At 40.3% G+C, this 21,752-nt stretch overlaps 1 protein-coding gene across 1 annotated transcript in view; it reads right to left on the bottom strand.

Annotated features, from left to right (window-relative positions):
• The window catches only part of TAF3 (TATA-box binding protein associated factor 3), a 117,051-nt gene that overhangs the window by 18,385 nt on the left and 76,914 nt on the right, over positions 1-21,752 (bottom strand). The window contains exons 3-4 of the mRNA XM_072857501.1: positions 9,262-11,078; positions 4,165-4,247 (exon numbers count right to left, since the gene is read on the bottom strand). Coding sequence (XP_072713602.1) covers positions 4,165-4,247; positions 9,262-11,078 — 1,900 coding nt within the window. The remainder of the gene's footprint in view (positions 1-4,164; positions 4,248-9,261; positions 11,079-21,752) is intronic.

Below are 21,752 nucleotides of genomic sequence, written 5' to 3'. Positions count from 1 at the left end.
GACTTGAGATAAACTAGATTTACTAGCTGACCTTTTATTCATTTAAAGAACAAAATTAGCTCTAATTGCATTAGAATGGAATCCAGTAAATTTCTTCTAATGTGGCATCCATGCAAGTATTGCTGTAATTGTTTACAACTAAGATGGAAATGCTTTGATTATAATCTACTTTCTTCTTGTTTTACTGTGCAGTTCAAACACTTGCAAAAAACCCTAAAGTAGAACAGTTTTCCCGATATTGGTTTCTCCATCATTCAGCAACAGTACATTTTCATGTCTATTAACCTAACATTATTAATAGCCGTCTCTTTTGCACTGATGTGTGTTGTAAGAATATTTGCACACCAGACAAGCTCGAATGCAGCAATCACTTTGAATCTAGGAGCAATATGTACTCATATTCACAGAAACAAGAAAGGAGACTTCTCTGCCACTACCATCACTGCTTTGCATGTTGGTCCAAGCAGAGGAGCCAAGAGGCAAAATGATAGAGAATAAACTCTTTGCTACACTGCAAAGGTGTTTTCCTCACCATTGCTGCATTATTTGGGTAAACTTGTGTTGCTGTCATTGTGCTGTGTTTATGGTGTGATCTGAATCCCCATTTCAAGCTCCATCAATCTGACACTTTTTCTTAAGACACCTGAAAGACCTCCTGGCCTCACCAAGATCTGTATGTACTTCCATTAAGGACAATGTTTTATATGAAGCTGCCCCCAAACAAACCAACCTCCAGCTGAATAGGTACTTAAGTACCTCCAAAAGCCTCCAAACAGCTCTTCTCTCTAACACAGGACATTGAAATAACTCACTAGTCCAACTAGTTTTTACTCATCAAATTCTATGAACCCCCAAAAACTTTTCTCATACCTTTCCATGGCGATTCATGGTATTCTCAAATAATCCCATGCTAGTAAACACCAGAGACATGTTAATTGAAACACATTTCCATATGATAATTACCAGATGTTCAAAACTTCATTACCAACACAGATGAAACAAAAGTTTAACTTTCCCTTAACATAACACATCACAAAATCTTTTGTTTCTGCCTGTTATGAGCTATTTAAAAGACTGATGATCCTACTCTGGTCTTTTCAACTAATAACTTCAAATAGAGGTCGCAGAGACTTCTGGTATTACTTCAGAGGTCCAAGCCACATGCACAGCTATGTAATGCTTTGCCTCAGAGCCACACCAGTCCTTTTCATAATGGTCACAACACATGAAAATTAAAATATGCTCTGAGTTGAGGCTGAATATTAATTGTTGAGGATGAAAGCAAAAGTATTATTTAGAGCAGGACAGCTCTACTGTGAGCTCTCCTGCATTAGACACCTGATTGACACGCAACACAAAACAGTTCCCAGAGCCACGTGGTGCAAACTGTATTTACTAGTGTAACGGCAAATTTCTTCCTGGATTTTGCCTTGGAAAACTATGACAAATCCTAAAAGCTATTACAAAGCTCCACAAGTGCTTGTTTGCCATCAGTCAGAAGCTGCAACTGGGTGATGCAGCCATTACAACGGGACAATTTAGAGTGCCAGTATGGTAAGCAGTAAGGAGATATTTAAGGTAGAAAAGGGAAATCAGTAAGCAAATAGAGATGGAATACTAATGACTCCAACCTCGTTTGGTTATGCTGTGTAAAGCAATCTCAAGGACAAGTGTCAGGTGGAGAAGATGAAGTTCCCCTCCTAGGCTCAGTACAGATGCTGCAGAGAGCTGGAGCACAGCCACTTTCTAGCGTTACCGACCAGCTGCCTCCAGGACTCCCCTCTCCCTGAAGATCTTGGCCCTCGTATTTAATTCTCCCCTAATTTCTCTAGAAATTTTGAGCTTAGTCAGCTTTGTGTATCTCCCCTCCTGGAGTCAGGGTTTAAACTCTAGGCTCCACCATGCTAAGGATCACAACACCTGCTTTGGAGATGCATATCAGCTGGTGATGCACTTCAAGCTATATTAATTTGATTAAAAAGTTTATCCTTGATAACCTGAGACATCAATCCATGTATAGCTTCTATGGTGGTCTTGCAGCTGTCTCTTGTTGCTTTTGCAAGTTTGTCTTCTGATTTCTTATCATGAGTCTCTAAACCCAGCATGAAGCTGCCCCTTCCAAGCTGAGCTTCTGACTGTTCTAATTTTTCAGACAAATCAAAGACTTGGCCAGTGGTGTAGTCAGCATTAGTAAGCAAACTAGAAGAACTGAGTGTTCACCCAGTACTTGTTCCACAAAAGCTCAAGCAATTTACGATCCAAGGATGACTTAAAGTATGAGACTTCTAAAGCATAATACTCTTTACAATGTACACCAAAGACTTCTATTTTATTAAGCGGAATAGTCTGGTATTCAGAGGGATCTTCATCTGGAGGTTTATAGCCCTTAGGATATGTCCTAAATGCTCCAAGATTTACTTTTCCTGTAAGATGTCCCTGAAGATCTTGGCCCTGGTGTTTAATTCTCCCCTAATTTGTCTAGAAACTTTGAGCTAAGTCAGCTTTGTGTATCTCCCATCCTGGAGTCGGGGTTTAAACTCTAAGCTCCACCGTGCTAAGGATCACAACACCTGAGGTCCTCAGATGGTGGTCAATGTGCCACTAAAGATGCATAAAGGAAACTGGGATAGAAGCAAGTTTCCCAGAAGGCCGTAAAACAAGATGTCACTATCTCTGACCCACTACGGGCTGGCAGGGCTGACGATGATGTACCCATATGATCTGTAGCAAGCAGATGGAGTCTGAAGACCCTTCTCAAAATGTGTGTGGGTATGAGAAAGACTGAGGTGAGAGAAGATGGGAAGCAAAGTCATCTCTTTGGTGCTAAAATATGGCTTCAGAACTTTAATTTAGAAGTTCTGCCTTGAAAATATGACTTAATTTTCCCCATATAAACACTTGTACAGTCCTTGAAGAAGAGGAGTTTAAAAGTCTCCATAGCTCCTCAAGGAGGAAAATGGATTTGTGGGCTTTAAAGGGACAGCCTGTCTAGCTGTGCACATTCAAATCACGCACAGCAGGACAGACAACTGTTCTGAGAAAGCTAGAGCTTTCAGACAGCAATCTGTGGCACAGAAATTTTAGATCACACTCAAATATTGTGAAAGGAAGAAAGCAGAAACAGTCGAAGAGCAGGAAAAAGCCCTGATATTTGGGGTGGGGGTGTCCCATAGAAAACAAGAAATGACTGAAGTCCCATAGCAACTTCAAATGAGTAAAACTCAGTTACCTACTGAGGAGTAGGACAGCATAGAAAAACAGAATAATCATCAAAGATGCCATTTAACTTATTAAGCAGAAAATTAGCGATTAGGAGATTTAGTTCAGAATGGCTATAAAAGAGAAACAACTACATTAGTGATATTTAATGTGATGAATGGAAAGGAAAAAATCTGTTTGGTGCTCATGTTTACCATCAGACATGAAAGTGTGCTCTGTGCCATTAAAAACATGAAAAACCTGATTGAAAGAAACCCTTCACATACAATACAGGACCGGCCTAAAAAGCCCAGTGATGCATGGTTTCCCCAGCCTCTCCAGCCATCTGTTTATGCTGTATGATCTTGGGATAGGGATCATCCTATTTATGCTCATACAGTACAAAGTAACTATTATTTGTACAACAGCACCCAATAATTAGGGAGCTAATGAACCAACATTTGAAATGCGTTAGGTACACTCATGAATAATCATCAACAGTTATAATAAAACAGATGCATATAAAGGGATTTCAACTGTTATGTTTTAAAGCATAGAACAACTGTTAGCTGAAGAGCATTATGAAACTTAGCTGTAGGTTACACTAAGGATAACCATCCATTACGGAAACCTCACTAAATGTCACTGGAGGCATCATAGGAGTCTAGATGGAGTCTTGTAATCCATGCCCTAGAAAGGCACAGAGTGGGAAACACAGTAGGATGGATGGAAAATTATGGGTCCCACTTGGAGAGTAGCAGAAAAAGGGCAAAATGTCCAAAAAGTTTCTACTGGCAAGTGTTCTACTTGATATTTCATTAGAACGGTCAAAAGATGTCATAGCTGTATGAGTATCATTTGCCACTAATTTCTAAGCGTTTCCCACTGAAAATAAGAGCTACCACAAGTGACAGAGGATGAACTGTGGTAAGCATACACCTTGCAGATGCATTCATTTGTACTTACATCTTGTCTTGACCTGCACCCACTCTTAATGTCAGCCGAGGAATAACCGGTGATGGAGCCGGAACAACTGGTTCCACCTTTATCTGTACAAGGGAACACAATCATCAATCAAAGACTGCAAGAAGACTCCGAAAAATATATTACATGAAAGCACTGATGGAGTTAACCAAATAGAGTACATCAGCTTAATGAGACAGACCTATGACAGACTGATCACCGTGCTCTCACGCTTCATGCTGTAGCATAGATGGTCAGAGTTCGTTGGGAGCTCCCAGCCATAGCAAATCACACATATGAATTCCAGACTAAAAAGTCAGCTTGAAATTTCATTGCATTTGTACCTGCTCATACACTTTGTTAACAAGTCTTCCTGATTTAGTATTTTTCTAGAGACACAAAAAACCCCAGTATGTTTCTAAACAATGACATGAAATGCTTTCACCTTAGTACTAAAACTTGATAGGTGCCAACTGGTGTTTGCACTTTTTTCTGAGATTTAAATTCAATTATTTCCCAGGTTCATCACATAAATGTACTGTGACCCTCTTGAATAAAAATTAGACACAGAGGAAGCAAATAAACCCCAAGCACCAACACTGAATACTTTATGAAAGTGCTTATCCACATAGGTGTAACAGAACCACTGCTTTTTAATGCAATTAGGCTAAGGTTTCTAATGGTTATTTTTCAAATGGCCTGGTTTCCAGTCTGGTGGAGTTTAGACCACTTGAGTATGTCCTTAAACTCTTTGAACCAGTATCTGCCAAAATTACCAACTCCCATTGAGCTACTGCTTTGCAAAATCTGTACAGAATCATCTCAGATTTTGCAGTTGACAATGATTCTCCATACATAAGTTGCTCAAATTATATCTATATATATGAGAAGTGTACATACATTATATATTTGTGTATATATATATAGAAAGAGAGGGAGACTGATCTCAGTTTGAGCATGTGTGTCACTGTATTTAATAAAATAATCACTTAGCTGAATCTGGTCTGAGAACTTAAAGAGACAAAAATAGTATGCGTACACTAAATGGAACTGAGCAACTCTCAGTGGGAGAAATCTGTTTTACAAAGCTTTCATAAAGAAAGGGAGGGCAAACAATCAATTCAAAGCACAGAAAGCAGCATAGGAGACAGCAGGCCAGAGTGGGAGGACTCAGTTAGGACTTACATTGAGGAATGGTAATGACAAAGTCCCGTGCCACACGCCTTGCCCAAAGAATCTGAGCTGCTCATTAGGACATGTCTACTCCAGAGAGAGAAGGGCTGCAGCCTGAGTAGTATTTCTGTTTTGACACAGTTAACCATGCTTTTCAGTAAAGCTCTCCATGGATATGTATTAGCCTACTTCACAGGCCTCTCTCTATGCTTTTGTTTATATAGCACGATTTTTTGTTATGTCATTCCCCTGGAGCGTTGCAAGAGTTTTTTTCCTCTGGTGCTCCTAACACCTGCAACAATTTCACTGCCACTTTCCATAGGTAAGTCTCTTAACTGCTTTCCCAGCATCTTAACCTGTAGCATCGTCCACTGGATAGAGACATGGAACTGAACCCTGGGTACAGGAGGCTCAGGCAAGTGGCTTTGCACAGACTATCTTACCTCTTTTCCTGCAGGCTTCTCCTCCTCTGTAGTGCCTACTTTGAATACAAAACTTCCTAGGACAAGCACTGCTGATTAGCTTCCAGCACACAGCACAGAAAGATACCCATTGTCATCCATCCTTTGTATAAAGGTCCTTTGTATTATTATTTGTATACCACCAAGATGTTCTAAACAATGGTGGTGTGGGCTCATGTGGGAGAAGAAAAGCACGCAGAACACTTCTTTATGCTCAGATACCAATATCGCTGTCTGTTGTGAGAGGAAAACTGGGTTCCACGACAACCCTAAATCTTATCCTTTGATATACGAGGAGAGGAAGCATCTTCCTACAACATGGGTTTGTGTGTAGGGTTTGCATGACTGCAGCAGAGGGAAAATTAAGGAGCATTCATAGTTATATCCTGGATATCTTGGTCTTCCTCTACATCGACGATAGGATTTTGATTCACGAATAAGGGCAGGTTACTTTGGGGCATCTCCGGCAAGCCCTGCCCCGATGCAAGGGTGGCTCCATTTCTCACAAAGCAGTTCCTCAACCACTTTAGTTTACAGCTCAGCGTATTAAGGTTAGCTGAAACTGGGTCAGCAGCTGCCTCGTGAGCTGCTCAGTCACTCCTACAGCACGCCCGGTAATCTCCATTGTAGAAGTGGGGTGTAACTGTTTCAACTGTCTGCTTTTAATTTGGTAGTGCGTGCAAGGCAGCGTCCCAGCTCACCGTCTCCTTTTCTGGCTCCAAGGGCAGCACCCCAACACTTACTGCGGAGCACAGAGCTGCAGGCAAGCCCTACGCAAAAGCTCCTCTTCCTCGGTCCCACCACCGAACACATCTAGCATGCAGCCTTCAGCTTCTGCTTTCTGCCATTTATGCAGAGTATCGGTTGCTGTTCTGTGTCTTCAAGCAGCTTGGGGCAACATTACAGGGAAAATGTCATAAAAAGCTTGAATTCCCCAACAGGATGGGATGCACACTTATGTAATAACTATAACGATACTGAAAAATTGAAACATTACCATTGAGTCACTCTTTTGTTTAAGTATAGCAATATTAGAAATAGAAATCTGATATTTTCTACTGGCCATCGAGAGCTGAAACTGCAGGTAGCCCACAAACTCATCTTTCGGGTTGCACTTACGCTTCCAAAGCAGACACACCGTGGAAGGTTAAGCGTCCGAGCAGTAACTTGATCAATTGCTCTTACGGCACAACTGCTGGCTAAATAAGTCATTGTGTGATCTAAAAGCTAAATTAAGGAAACATGTACTTTTAGGGGTTAAAACGAAAGAGCAGCATTCTGGAGTAATACTGGGAATTGGGGCCAGCAGAAGAGCATTTACAGTGGATTACTAAGCTTCCCAAATCACCAAAGAGGTAAAGTCCAGCAATATAAGACTCCTTTGTAGCTAACTAAAAATACATTGTCAGTGGATTTGTCCAGTTTTATGTATAAGCAATACTTCTTTCACCTGAACTAATACTAGTAGTCATATAAGCCCCTTATTGCCATGTGCTGCATTTTTTTTGCTAATCTTCAAGGATTTAGCTTCTTTGCCACATACCTCAGGGCACCAACTGATAAAGCTCTAACTCTCCATTTTTCCAGGACACCAGCGGTGCGGCCTTGCAAAAAATGAAAATCGCTCAAGAGATTTAAAGGGGAAATTTATTTTTAAAATCCTGACTTGCCGCAAAGAGGTGGATTTAAAAAAAGCTTATCTATCAAGAATCAGTTTAAATTTTAATTCTATCTTGGGACTCTTTCATGCATTCTAGCTTTAAAGTTTATCTTTTGACAGGGACTTTTTGCCAACGTAATGGGCAGCTTTGTCAATTTAATTTGTCCAAGTTTTTATTACTGTTGAACTCCTTTTCCTAATATATATATATATATATGTTCAGTCTATACCTAAGCTTTACCAGTTTGTATTTGTTTGTGTATCTGTTATATTGCTCTAAAGCAAAACTAGATATAGAGATTTGCAGAAGAAATGCAAAATCAAATGTATGAAAAACAAGCAATTCATTGTCTCTATTTTATACACACACATATTTAATTTAAAAATAAATCTCTGCAGAAATTCTTAATGAAATACTGACAAAACATCTCAGGCATGAGGGGCAGACAGACAAAATGGGGAATCCATGGAAGCACTGCTGCAGTCTAAAACCAGACATTAAATTAACATGGACAACTGGACCACCACCCTGCCGATCACCGACTCATCCACAGCAGACAAATGTTAGTTCTCCAGATCACCCAGATTCTGCACTGAAAAACCATTTGTCAACTTAAAAAATATGTCAAGTTTTGAAATCAGCAGTTTGTTTCAAGTCCAGCAGGTAGCACAACACAGTACAGTGGCAAAAAGGAGAGTGAGGAATGTCACAAATCTGAGCTTGGACGAAGTGAGTATTACACTCAAAGCAGGAGGTAAAGAGCATCTTGGTAAAACCAGAACTTATACAGTGCTTCCTAATGCTAAGGATAGAGATTTAGGAAATCCTGTGTCCAAGGTTATCGCATACGAAGCCAATCTCTTTCTTCTCTTTTCTTCTTTTTTTTTTTTTAATATTAACAATTTAATATGTATTATAAGGTGAAGTGACAAAAAATTAGAGCAAACCCTGAATTAGGGGAGCTGTTTCGAATGGGATTTCAAATCTGATAATATGCAAATATTCTGGTTTCATTTCTTAAATATTAAATATAATCTCAAGATTAGGTGATACTGGAAAGAAGAAATTACCTTTGCCTGATGTAAATCTATAAGAGTTACAGGAGTGGAAGGAGCTCAACCTACTTGAAAACTAGCTTTCCTCTTCTCTCTCTCAAGCATAAGACTCAAAACGAAAGGTGACATTTGAACATTTAGAGCATAATTTGAAAACAATTTTCTTACTTCAAACAAATTGGAGCAACAAGGGGGCGGTCTTGCTAAGAGAGGATTCAGCAGCTCGTCTGAACATCTGAGATAACTGGTGAACTTGTTTATTTGAAGGCAGACTGCTCCTCATTTCCATCCACCTGGTAATTTACAGACTTCTACAAGCTTTGAAACAGTAGACTTTTAGAAACTAAATTTAAAGTTTATATGGAAGGTATATGGTTGCTGGCCCTACTAGTGGAAATCTATAGAACACAATTTGTGCATTGCAACACTACATAAATTTGTTGTGTGTATGCTGTTGTTGAGTCTGAGCCCCAGCTTTTCAAAGTGAAAAGCGAGTTGAGGAAAACCAGAAGGACAACCTCACATTTCAAATTCACAAAATTGAAATTCCATTGTTTTGTCTTCCAAAGAGGTGGGACAATCCCTGAAACGCTTGGGGGATGTCTTCCTCGGAGTTGTTATTTTTTAAAAATACCAAACCTGTAATCACACATCTCCTCAAAGCTCTTAAACAGTGCTCAGCAGCAAATACAGGAATCCATGTGCATTTTTCAAGCAAGTATGCCATCTCAGCTCATCTAAACAGCTTACCTTTTCATGTTTGTGTTTCTCTTTTTCTTTCTCTTTCTTTTCTCTTTCTTTCCTCTCCTTTTCCTTCTCCTTCTTTTCCTTTTCTTTGTCTTTCTCCCTTTCTTTCTTTTTCTTCTTCTCTTTTTTGTCTTTCTTCTTCTCTTTTGGTTTCTCTTTGTCCTCAAATAGTTTTTCAGGAAGCATTGGAGACAAGGAAGGTAACATGCTGGGAAGCCTCATGGCAGTTTGTGTGCTGAACAAGGGCAAAGTCGCTTCTTTGGGAGGTAACACAAGAGGTGCTGATGGAGCCTTTATCTTATCTTCCTTAGCCTTATCTTTAAGTTTCTCTTTGTCTTTCTTATCCTTGTCTTTTTTACCTTTCTCTTTCTCTTTCTTTTTATCTTTATGTTTTTCTCTCTCTTTTTTGGTATTGCCATCTTTCAACTTTACTTTTGTGTCAGCATCCTCGAAGTCCTTTAGTTTGAATTTATAGGGATCAAGATTATCATCTTTGAGTAGTTCCTTCCACTGAAATTTCGCTTCCTTATTTCCTTCCTTGTCTTTATCCTTCTCCTTGTTCTTTTCCTTCTCCTTGTTTTTCTCCTTGTTTTTCTCTTTATCTTTTTCCTTTTGCTTTTCTTTCTTCTTCATTTTTGTCTTCAGCTCCTTTTTCAATTTCTTTTTCACTTCTACTGATGAAGTGAACTTGGTTTTCTCCTCATAGACTTTGAGAAGAGGTTCTGGAGTTGGCGGTGAAGCAGAAGGAGAGGAGAAATAAGTGAAGTTGGTAGGTGGATTAGAAGGTGTCCCCATGTTTGCCTTTCGAATGACCTCATCAATTGAGTCATCCATTGTCCATGAAATGTCTGAACTTGAAGTCCCACCTGAGGGAGGTATTGGAGTTGCTCCTGCCTTATTCGCATTATTGGCAGAAACAGAAGGTTTAGGAGTTGTAGTCTCTGAAATAGAAAGTCTTTTAGGACTGGTAAAAATTTCCCCTTCTGATTCGGAACCAGAGGAAAACTCAAAGGGATCCGGTTCTCGTTCTGCACATGCACGAGCAATCACAGCATCAATTGAATCATCAATGGTCTTGTCCATTACTGGTACTTTCTTGGTCTGGTTTTCAATATTTGGCTTGGTGGCAGGCTCAGGTGGCGTCTGTCCTTGTTTTACTTGAATGTTTTCCTTTCCTATCTTGTCACTTAATGCAGCCAGAGGGGTTCTACTTGGTGTTTCAGGCTTGACAGGTGGTGGGGGAACATGAGCAGGAACCTTTGGACTTTTAGGACTTTTTGGGCTCTTGGCGCGACCTGGTGACTTTTTTTCTTTGGATCCAGTTTTTGGTGAACGTATGGGACTTCCAGTTACCACTGGCGAGGGTGTAGTTTTAGGTGATTTTGTCTTCTGTCCTGGAGAACTTGTTTTGGACTTTGTTTTGGGTACAAACGGCTTTGCCTCTAAAGTTTTGGGGGTTGGCACTTGCGATTTTGCAATGGGAGCCAACATTGGTGGTTCTGGTGAAGGAGGGGCTAAGTCTGTACTGTCCTGAACATGAACTGGAGAAAGCATTGGGGGTACTTTTTGAGTATTTATTGAGCTAAGAGGCTCACGTGGTTCCAAAGCTCCATCCAAGGTGTCCCCTTTGGAAACGGATAGTTTTGGCCGTTTCACAGGCGGAAATTCCTCAGCATCAGGACTTTCTAACGGTCTCTTGCTCAAGTAGTTCTCATCATTAATTGCCTCATCCTCTTCCATATCTCCCTCTTCTTCCAGTGGCACCTGCATGGCCTCTGCAGATGTACCTCCATCGGTAGGCACCTGTTCCTCTTCCTCTTCTGTAACAAAGAACATTTTAAAAAAGCATTAGGATAATTAAAATGTGTTTTACAGAAACAAAGAGGCATCAGAGCAAATGTTCACATGCATCTCAGCCATAAGAGATAACTGGCCACCTAACAGCTTCTTACTGGTCTACTTGGAAGGAAAGTGTGGCATCTCCTCTGTCTCACATCAGCCACCATCACAACTGGCAGGTGCCCTCATTGCAGTGTAACGTCAAACCCAGGAGCAAAGGATATGAGGGTAGAGCTCTCCAATGGTGGTGGACCTTGTGGAGCAGGTCCAAAGCGACAGTTCTACCTAAAAACATCCTGATTATTTCTTACTGCAGTTGTTGGGATTACAATAACACGAACCTGCTTCATTAATTGTAAACGAAGGGAGAGAGGTTAAAGCATTTTTTGCTGTAACAAAGTGGACTGCAAAGCATACCTCAAAGTAAAATTCACTGGAATTAGCTGTCTTGCTTATATATCACACAATTTTGACTGCAGGTTAACTACTAGGAAAATGTCTTCCTAAACCTGGTTTGTTTTTCCTGAAGCAGCACAGTCTGAAGGTTAAAGCAGAGGACTAAGCCCCATTCAACCTGCCAGGTTCTGTCTCTGGTACCATCTTAAGAGCTTGCTGCACACGGACGTTATCTGTTATGATTATATGGGAACAGCCCAGCATTGCATGCGTGCATGTTGGTTTGGATCAGGAGTGTGCCTTTGAAATGCATCTCCCCATCATCCCTGCTTACTGTTGTTTTGTTTGCATCACGGAGCAGTTCTGGAGTCCATACGCTGGCTCCCTGCTACAGTGAAACCAAAATGAAAGATATGTTGCCAGAGGAATACACCTAACATGCTCCAGTCGCAAGTAGGCATTCAGGCTATGAGACCAAAAAAACAGCTTTTGAAAATAAGATAAACCTGAAATGTGCACAGAGTGGACATCAGGCACCAACTGTTTCAAGCCAGCGTGGACACCACCTGTGTGATCGCTCTGTTTTTTTGTTTAATAGCAATTATTTTTTTTTCCTACATATAACACCATCTTCAGTCCTACACATGTGACATTATGGTGCAGAGAAAGGAGAAAATTCACTTGAGATCTCCCGGCAAATCCACGGCAGGTTTGAGAAGAGAACCTCTGATCTCCCCAACCACAGGCAAGCACTTTATCCTCTTGGATACACTTCCTCACTTTCAAAATGGAATTATCCAAGCAGGAAAAAGGATTCTTAGTCTGGAATAAGAACGAGCACACTGGCGTTAACCTGACACATTTATATTTGCTGTAACTACGTCATTACACCCATGCCGGTCACCATTCCTGCATAGACAGCCTCGCTTCACTTTACCCCATGTCTCTGTTTACCCACCTGCAAAAATGCATAACATTTTGTCTAGCAGGGTTTCTGCGGAAAGATATCAAGTGTCCTAAGATTCTCACATGAAATACGTAGTAAAAAGCATTTATTATGACAGCGGATAAAACCCAACTTCTTAATGAGCAGGTGGTTTTAAAGAAGCAAACACTGAGAAACTTATAATGTTCCACTAACACCATTTAAAGTTTTGTAAGACAGCATCTTTCTGAAATTATCTCTTTTCGAGGCGTTTATTTTCAGGTTTTCTGTGCTGCTGTTTCTCTACTGTAATGTGTCAATGCTCTGATTTAGGAGAGTTGAGTCAAGAGCCCTGGGCTGCAGCACAAATCTTGCCAGCATCACAAATTAAGTAAAATGAGCTAGCAACTCTGGCTTTTGCCAGGGCCCAGAGGATTTACAGCAGCCAGCCCAGAGAGCAGACTTTGCCTGAGGATAAAGTCTTAGCCTTCCGTGAAAAACAGAAATGTTAGGGAGTTAGGTTTTGCCTGGCTGGGCACTGACATTAAATTTTTTAAACTGCAAAGTTAGAGTATAACTGAGAAATCACTGTGGACCGAGCCTGCACCTGCTATGGGGGAAAAAAATCTGCTTCCAGATCATGGAAGTCATTTCAATCTCTGTTTAAGCTACTGCAGAAATCAGCTGCCTTCATCTGCTCAAAACTGTTTTGGAGATGAAGAATTAGCATTCATCAGATGTCATACAGCACCGGTTGCTACCGAGCAATTCCCTCCCAATGCCATTCAACCTAGTTCGCCACTGAGAGTTTGTTTTCCTTTAAAATTTTAAAGAGATAAAATTTAAAACAAACACCGTACTTTAAAACCAGGATTTAGAGAAGTCTTCTGCCTCAGCTACAAGATGAAAAGTGTAGCCAAACTCAAACATTAGGAAAGACAGGGTTTGATCACACAGACTTTAGAGATAGTAACATAAACCATTTTAATATAAAAAACACAGGGATAAAGAGTCAATAAAGTGGAAGAGAAACTACTGCAATGAACAGTAAAAAAATTACATTTACTAGAAAAATCAGAACATTTATTTGCTAAAGATTTCTGCCCTGTGTCTGCTTAAACAGCCACTCTCTTATACCGTGTCTCACCGAAGTGCACTGCAATATTTCATATTTTGTAACTCCTTCCCATCCCAAGGTGCTTCTCATGTTTTACCTACTCAGGATTGCAGAAAACCAGCAGCTGCTGGATCAAAGGCAAAAAAACAATTTCAGAGGAGGTTTGGAGAACAGGGACCGGAGTTTTGTACAATAAAAAAAGAGCAATGCTTATTTTTTTTTTAATAAGGCCAAGTAATATTTGCACCAGGCCCACGAAGTTTCTGTGATCTCATGTGGAGATGCCAGGGAAGGGCAGAAAAGGCTAAAGGGCAGTTTGTAGAGGTGAGCCTAGAAATCGGGGTGTCTTGGCTCCAGCTTTCATGCACATTTCTGCAAGCCACAAAGACAACTTAGTAAGGAAGCAGAAGCATTACCATCCCTTTTATATGGACTTGGATTCCCCAAAACATCTGGAAAAAATTGCCTGGGTCAGTCCTGAACAATCCAGGGACTAAGGAAGTTCACGAGCACTTAACTACTGACACACATTCACCACTTTTCAGACATGCTCAGATGACAATCTGGAATCCTATCGTGGTCAAATGAAACCCAAATTTCTCTTGGAACAAGGCCACGGTCTGATCCTCAGCGAGGACTGGTTTTCTGCCAGGCAGCGGCTTTCAAACCTGAGCCACCGCAGCTGTGACTGTGGCAGAAAACAATAAAGCACTTTTTTGGGGGGGATTTTAATTAGAGAAAGTGAAATCTCTGTCTTACGTTCAAGAGCTACAGGCTCTTTTTCCTCCAGAAGGATTCACACAGGAGCAGGAACCAAATTTGGGAAAACATCAGCTTTTAAACGTAATCTGCTTGACTTGGCGATGAGCATTTAAAACCACGCAGCCACTTTTTCACCTTTGTCCATCTCATTCGCTACCCGGCACTTCTCAACGCGCAATCCTTTGTGCACAGGATTGCTTTTTAACTCTCTTTACTGCCATCTCTCCCTATCTCTGGCCACCTTATTAATGATCCGACTCTTGAGTTAGCATCTATAGGTCAAATGGATATCACCTCGGCCATCTGCCCTAATAACTCTCTCCTGTAATGAAAGGAGACTAGAACCGTTTGGGAGGTTTCTCAAGATAACAGATATATATATATATTTTTTTTGGTTGTTGTTAGAGAAGTCAGTGCTGGATCAATATTAATGCTCACATTACTAAAGCTATACAGAGCAATTGTTTATTATGTCAGCGGGCCCACGTGCAGAGCCCGGGTTCAGCCGATGCACAGGTTACAGGAGGGATGGGTTCAGCCGTCGCAGCACAGCCCCGAAGGTGAACTTGTCCAACGCTGAAATAAAACAAGCTGACAGCTGTTAGCACGCTGCTTCTGAGAAAACTGTTTGTTAAGACAGCATTTCTTACTAGAGCATAGTAGGATGTGTAACATCGCCTGTGCCTATGTAACGAGGCAAGTTCTTCACTTTCATGAAAGGATGATTTTGAAGTTAAGGGAGGAAGGAATCCACTCCTCTCTTGACACAGGTCTGCAGAGCGATCTCAGGCAGGTCACACTATGTACTGTTGTCTTCCCATCCGACAAGCGATGATAATTTCATCTCACAGAGTCCCTGTAAAAGCTGAACTTGACAAATACGTAGCTCCTCGGGATCTCTGGACAGAAAGCATTAGAATCCCAAATGCAAGCCATGGGGATCTGTCACCACTTCAAACGCTGGAAAATTTCTTAAGCTGAATAGTTCAGGCAAGAAACCAAAACTCCTGCACCTTTTTAATGAAAAACCACTAAAGAAGCACAAGATTTCTTTCTTTGTACATCATGTTCCTGTAGCACAGCAGGGACTCCAAAACTAAAGGCTTATTGAATATATACCTTCTTAATTTGGCCACGGCTCAGTTTCAGGACAGCAATACTCAACACTTCAGTAATGAACCTCCAAGTTCACGATGATCAAGGGACTGTTTGTCCCTAAAACTGACACAGGGGTACAAAGGAACAGAAATTCTGCCTTTATTGCAGCAGCAGAAGTGCAATCACCTGTTCCATGCTATCATGCTCTCCTGGCTGCCTCGTTAGAGGAGGCTGCACACATTGCTTTTTCAACAACAGGTCAGATGAAAGTGAAGGCAGGAAAAAATAGATGCAAAACTCTCCTGATTGAAGAGAAATGCACCTATGTATAGACATTCTTCAAGCAAGAAAACCTATGACACACACACATATATATATATAAAAAAATATATATATAAAATTAAAATTGTCATCATCTTGGTCATTACCAGACTTTTTACTTGGTAGCTTCAGAGATAGCAGCATAAGCACTTACAGCTAGATGCTGTCCTAAGGAACATTGCCCACATTGGGACAGACAAGATCTCTGCTCAGGTCTTGACCCTGCCAAAAACTCTCTGTTGGCCGGCATTTCATTTAAGCAAAGTTCCAGTCTCTCTTCCGGAAACTGGATTAATATTTCCTTATGTCACAGGGTGGTGGTAGGATAAAACCATCTGGCTAAGGCCTGGCAATCTAAGAATAAACCGGTATTTCCTAGGTACAAGATGAAGCAGAGTCAGACACGCTGGCCTGAAGATGGACACCACTTGCTGAAGAAAGCATAACACGATGTTAGTAACAGCAGCCTCTTACCTCCAATGCAAAGGCTAATATATTAATTGCACAAAGCTCTGGCAGGTAACAATAGTTCCTGTGGAAGCCAATTCTTGTTATTATAATAATGCAAGATTGTGGCATTTGGTATTTGATATTAACTTTAGTATGCCAGATAAACAGTATCAGCTATCAGAGCAAACCCACTAGGATACAATTCTGAAGGAGCAGATGTTTCCATGTAACTCATACACGCCTATTTTCAATGATTAAATTTCTTCCATAACCCTTTCCTTTTTAACAGAATTTGAACATTTTATTTTCTAATGGAATGCAACATGGCCAAATAAAGATCTATCAGTAGATCACGCATTTCTTTCACGCACAGTTCTGCTCATATCAGGTCTCTCTGCTCCTTTGCGCTGCATGGTACCAAGTACCTAAGTATGGAAGTTGAAAGCGTCAGGGTTTTTAAGGAAAATTAGGACTCTTGAAAGGAAATAATGTGTCAGTGCCTGCACACTTCTGCCTGCACACAAATCTTCAACACATCTTTCTTTCCAAGCATACGCTCCTTAGGACCGCATGGGTATCGAGCTGAAGGTTTTATACACAAGCCAGTTTAGCCTCTCAAATACAAGAAAGGAAGTGATCATTCCCACCCAACATATGAAACTTTTTACTGAAAAAAAACCACCAAAAAACTTCCTGAAGACTTCCAGAATAATTTTCTTATTGTCTAGATAAAGCATGAGATTAAGCCAAAGATATCTTTTGGGAAATTTTAAGTCACTAAGTCAAGAGCTTAATATCCCTATCACAGCCTAATAAGTAGGGGCTTTTGACTTCTGTTAAAAGTGAAAAGATTTTTTCTTATGCCATGATAGGTTTTATCTCTTTAACTTGTAATAACAATGGCTTTTTCCCAAAACAAACAGAAAGTGTGCTCATAGTCCATAAAGGAAATTAATGGAAGAGCGACAAAATTCAATCCTGATATTCTACAGACCAATATCCTGATACTCTAATGCAAAATGAACACACTAAGATACCTGCAATACAGTTTGAGCTTAAAATGCCAGATTTTATATAGATATATGTGTACATATATATGTTATATATATATTATTTTATATATATAATTTCTCTGCCATATGAACACAACTGATCACTGATGTGACTTGTTTACCAAACAGGCGATACACCAACAGATTTCTCTTTTACTGTATAAAGGACCTATTACCTTTACTGTATAAAAAAGCTACTACCAAACCCTGACATTTTCCAGTTAACACTTTCTATGGGAAGAGAGCTGGTAAGACAGCACCATCAAGGAGCTCATCTTGCACGTGTCTCAAATTTTTCCACTGACATTGCCAGCGAGTTCATTCCAGTGCCTTCTCGGTACGTTTTAAAATGCAGAAACCACAAATACATTAAAAAAAAAAGAGCTTTCAGGTGTGGCTAGTGATTTTGCATACATAACCAAAACACTGTAAAGAGGATGTTAAAGGTGCCTGAAGTTAAGCATACAGACTCATTAGTCACATTGGAAAATTTTGGCCCAAATGGCTGGGTGGTGCCTTCAACAATCGGTGTCCCTCTGGATTGAACTTGCAGGTGTTCAACAAGGCTGACTGACTTGGTGTATACACTTATCAGTCACCCCAAAAAGTAGTTCTTTATCCGTCCAAGAAGCTGCAAGTGGTCAACAAATGCTCCCTCCATCCCTAATGACAAAATACATCCATCCATCTTGAAACACGGATGATAGCAATAATCTGGTTCGGGACTCTCAAATTTCCAGACCAATTCAGTTACCTCTCCACCCTGTTGAACAACTGCTTCACGCTCTTGATTAGGCATTTCTTGGTATGAAATCAATGAAGATGAACTTTTGAACATCAACATGAGAATAAGAAATCCATAGGTTGCCAGAAACAAACCACAACTACTAACGCTGTAGTTCTACATCACAGCGTTGCTTTAAAAAGAAACAGTCCCATCCTTTCTTTTGTCCTGGTTCAAGCATTTGTGCAGGAGAATGGGGAACTAATCGAGGCTAAAATAAGAAAGATCATCCTTTAGTTTGAGCTCAAATCACCAATCTGGTCTGTCATGATACTACTCAAACTTTTGGGCTAGAATAAGCCAGAGGAAAGTCCTGCACCTCCTTTCTTATATCATCACCTTGCCCCTTATCCATAGTGAAGTGACTTAACGGGCTAACTCAGATGGCAATATATCTGGGGGTGGAACAAAAAAAAAAAAGAGAAAGCATTTTTCTGTCTAGTTGGCAAAGTAAAAAGCTCACCTACGGATCATGCAAGCCTAAGGGTGTGGGAAAGAAGAGCAGAGAGGTGCGGAGCATCTTTCGGGCATAGATCTTAGCTTAGGGTATAATGTGCAACTTTGGCTTCCAGTGCTGCTTTAGGATACTGGATGCAGTGAGAATAACACTTTCAAATACTTACTAGTGGTGGTCCTCATTATAATACGTTTTAGAATATGCAATGTTTATGAAGCCAAACTACCCAGGATTCTTAAAATGACACACCCAGCTTCCTGCTGAAGACAGAAAAACAGCGTTGGCAGATTGTTATCAGCTACACTCACAATCTCTCTCTGACCTGACAAAATATCAGTCCTGCATTGGTGCTGCATATAGCAAGCAAAAATGTGTTTTCGTCTAAATACAAAGAGGAAGACTTTATTTTCGCTTTGACTTTTTAATAGTGGCTCAACAGTTTTTGTAGATCATACATACATATATGAATAAATGCATGTGCATGGCAGTGCTATGCTAATGTGTCTGGAGCTGTTATGCAGACTTTGGATAGAGAGTAAAAACAACCACAATAGCATCTTTAGGAAGTGATCGAGGGAGAAGATGCGTGAGAACCAGCCATCTCCCTATCAGCAGGGCAGCCTTGGTTCAGTCACTTTGGTGTTGGTCTGAATTACCTGTGTCTCTCCCCTGAAATCTGCAGAACAGAGCGTGATACAAAAACCACTGCTGTTTGATCAAAACATACGGTCAGGGACAGAAAACCTCCATAACAAAATCTGGATTAATCTGCATGCTTTTTATTTTACTTTTTACTCCCTCTGGGGTGTACGATCCTTAACAGAATCGGGAACTCGCCCTGTAGTATGTGTGCAGGCGTTGAGGTTTTCTCTTTAAAGGAACATTTTGACTTCTAAAAAATGAAATTATTAGCAAAGACAAGGTAATTAGGCAATGACAATTCATAGAGTACAACCAATCAATAACAGAGTACATTAGCAAGACTGACAGAGGTGTGAAGCCGATACGTTATAAATGGCTCTATACTGACCTGTAAAAATGCAGCGTTTCCCTAACATTCGGCACAATAAAAAACTAAAATGCTATATAAGCAAGCCAACCTGAAATGACACCTAGTATTATAAATGGCCTAATCTATATGTTAATACTGTTGTATCACATAACTGCAGCAAGACTAAGATAACAATATGACTTTGGGGTTTCTATGGCTACATCCTGGGCTAACGTGCCTGAAAGGGCTTGCTGCTGACACCACACAAGCTTTCTGAGTGCTTCTCTTTGGTTATTTATGATATGATTTATGATAACGACAACATCTCCTATTTTCTCCCCTCGTCAGATACAATAAATTGCCATCGTTAATCACCGTTCTTGCTTCAGCTATGATTACAATAGTATAATAGGGCCTAGCTATGGTAATACTGTGTATTAAGGTGTTTTTTCCCCCCCTTTAAAGAAATACGCACAAGTAGATCTTTGTAGCCGATGTCAGTACCTGTGGTATTTTAATAATCTTCCTGGAAGTATTTCTGGATGAGAATTTCTGTTACAACTAAGATTCGGCACCGCTCTTCTCGCAAAGATTGAATTTATGATCTAAAGACTCAAAATCCACGTCGTATTATCTGTATCTAACAATTCTCGAATGTAATACGAGGGGTTTATACGTATTTTTCTTACAAAAGGAAAGCAGACGGTCAGTCTTTTCACTTTGCACCTCCGTATCTAATCTTCCTGGCTGAGCTTTCCAAACCAGCTTTTCAGGTATCACAAATCTTACTAAAAACAAAACCACTGAACCTATATAAACATTTGGAAGGATTTTACAGTGCTTTTCCTTTTATATATCATGGTCTTGTATAAGAAAATATACTGTTCTACCTTCAATAAAATCCTGTGCTAAAAAACCCCAGACTTTTAAAATATTTTAGGAAGCAACTATTTATACCTCCTAGCAGAGGAACAAACTAGGTATTTATTACATTGTACTACCTGTACTTCTGCCATACTAGTAATTTTTACTTGGCATTGCAGAATTTGTTTGAGTCCTTCACAGATTTGCAACCTACATATACATTCAGGTACTTGGATTCAGAAGTGAGAAAATACAGTGATTATTTAATATCTTATTTTGCAACAGAGCTAAAGAACCCCAGAAATGGTAAGGCATAATCGTCCCATAGACATCACATATTTCTTTTACCATATTACTTCAGACCTCACCCTTTCTTCCCAAAAGTTCAAAATTTAAACCCCAAAAGCTTTGCTTTCTGTGTAATGCGCCCATGACAGCAGAACTGTGGTTTAGGGCACAGGTGCTAGAATTTAAGAGTCACATTTCTTGTCCTCAGGAGTCTCGGAGACAGCAAGTAAGAGAGAGACACGATGGCACGATGGGGTATTTTAGATTGTATTAATAAGCATATTTCTATTTATGTTGCTGCTACAAATAGCTAACATGCCCTTCAGCCCAGCTATCATTAGCAACCCAACTCGTTATTGGTTTTGTGGCAAAGGTAGAAGAGATGGGAGGGGAGACGGTGGCAATACTGATCAGCGCAGGGAAGATGTTTGACATTTAAGTGGTAGCATGGAAGAAATGGGAATATGAAGTGGTCTCCTATTGAATGATGAGCTCATCTCAAAGTTCAGAGGATAAACACCCACACCGCTGTGCTAGGTGTGGCACAAAACCCAGGTGGAGAGAGAACACCTCTGCCAGACCAGGTCTGCAATCAGCTACAATTACCTGCGTCTGCTTGTGACTTGCTTTACTCCCTCAAAAGTAAACCTGGGCTATTTTGGGTATTAATCTGTTATATACCTGCTCACATGATGGAGCTTCTGCAAAAATGCATTACCAGAAGGAAGCTTTGGCTCAACGCAACTTAAAGACCATAATCACTCTTGCTATGCAGGACAAAGATGCAACTTTGCCATCGTAAAAAGGCTGCGAGTGTTCATATCACCTTCAAATAACTTTTTAGTTCAACAACTCATTTGGCCATTAATTGCCTTTCCGCTCCTCTTCCTATTGCGCATTACTTGCAATTGCAAGGGCACGTTCGAAACCGAATGATAAGCTGCTCAGGGCAAGAACCGTATCTGTATTTTTCAAAGTGCTTTGGTTACTTCTGGGCACTATAAAAAAACAAAAAACAACAGAGCACATATTTAGAAACTCTTCCATCCATTTGATTGTCTTCATTGGATAAGGAAGGGACATGAACTATTTTCCCAGCAATAAAAAAATATTATACAAAAATGAGAAAAGAATGGGGGAGGGAGAAGTT

The sequence above is a fragment of the Ciconia boyciana genome, chromosome 1, assembly GCF_034638445.1.
Source record: "Ciconia boyciana chromosome 1, ASM3463844v1, whole genome shotgun sequence".
NCBI lineage: Eukaryota > Metazoa > Chordata > Aves > Ciconiiformes > Ciconiidae > Ciconia > Ciconia boyciana.
The sequence above is the reverse complement of the archived record's forward strand: the minus strand, read 5'-3'. Positions and strand labels throughout refer to the sequence as shown.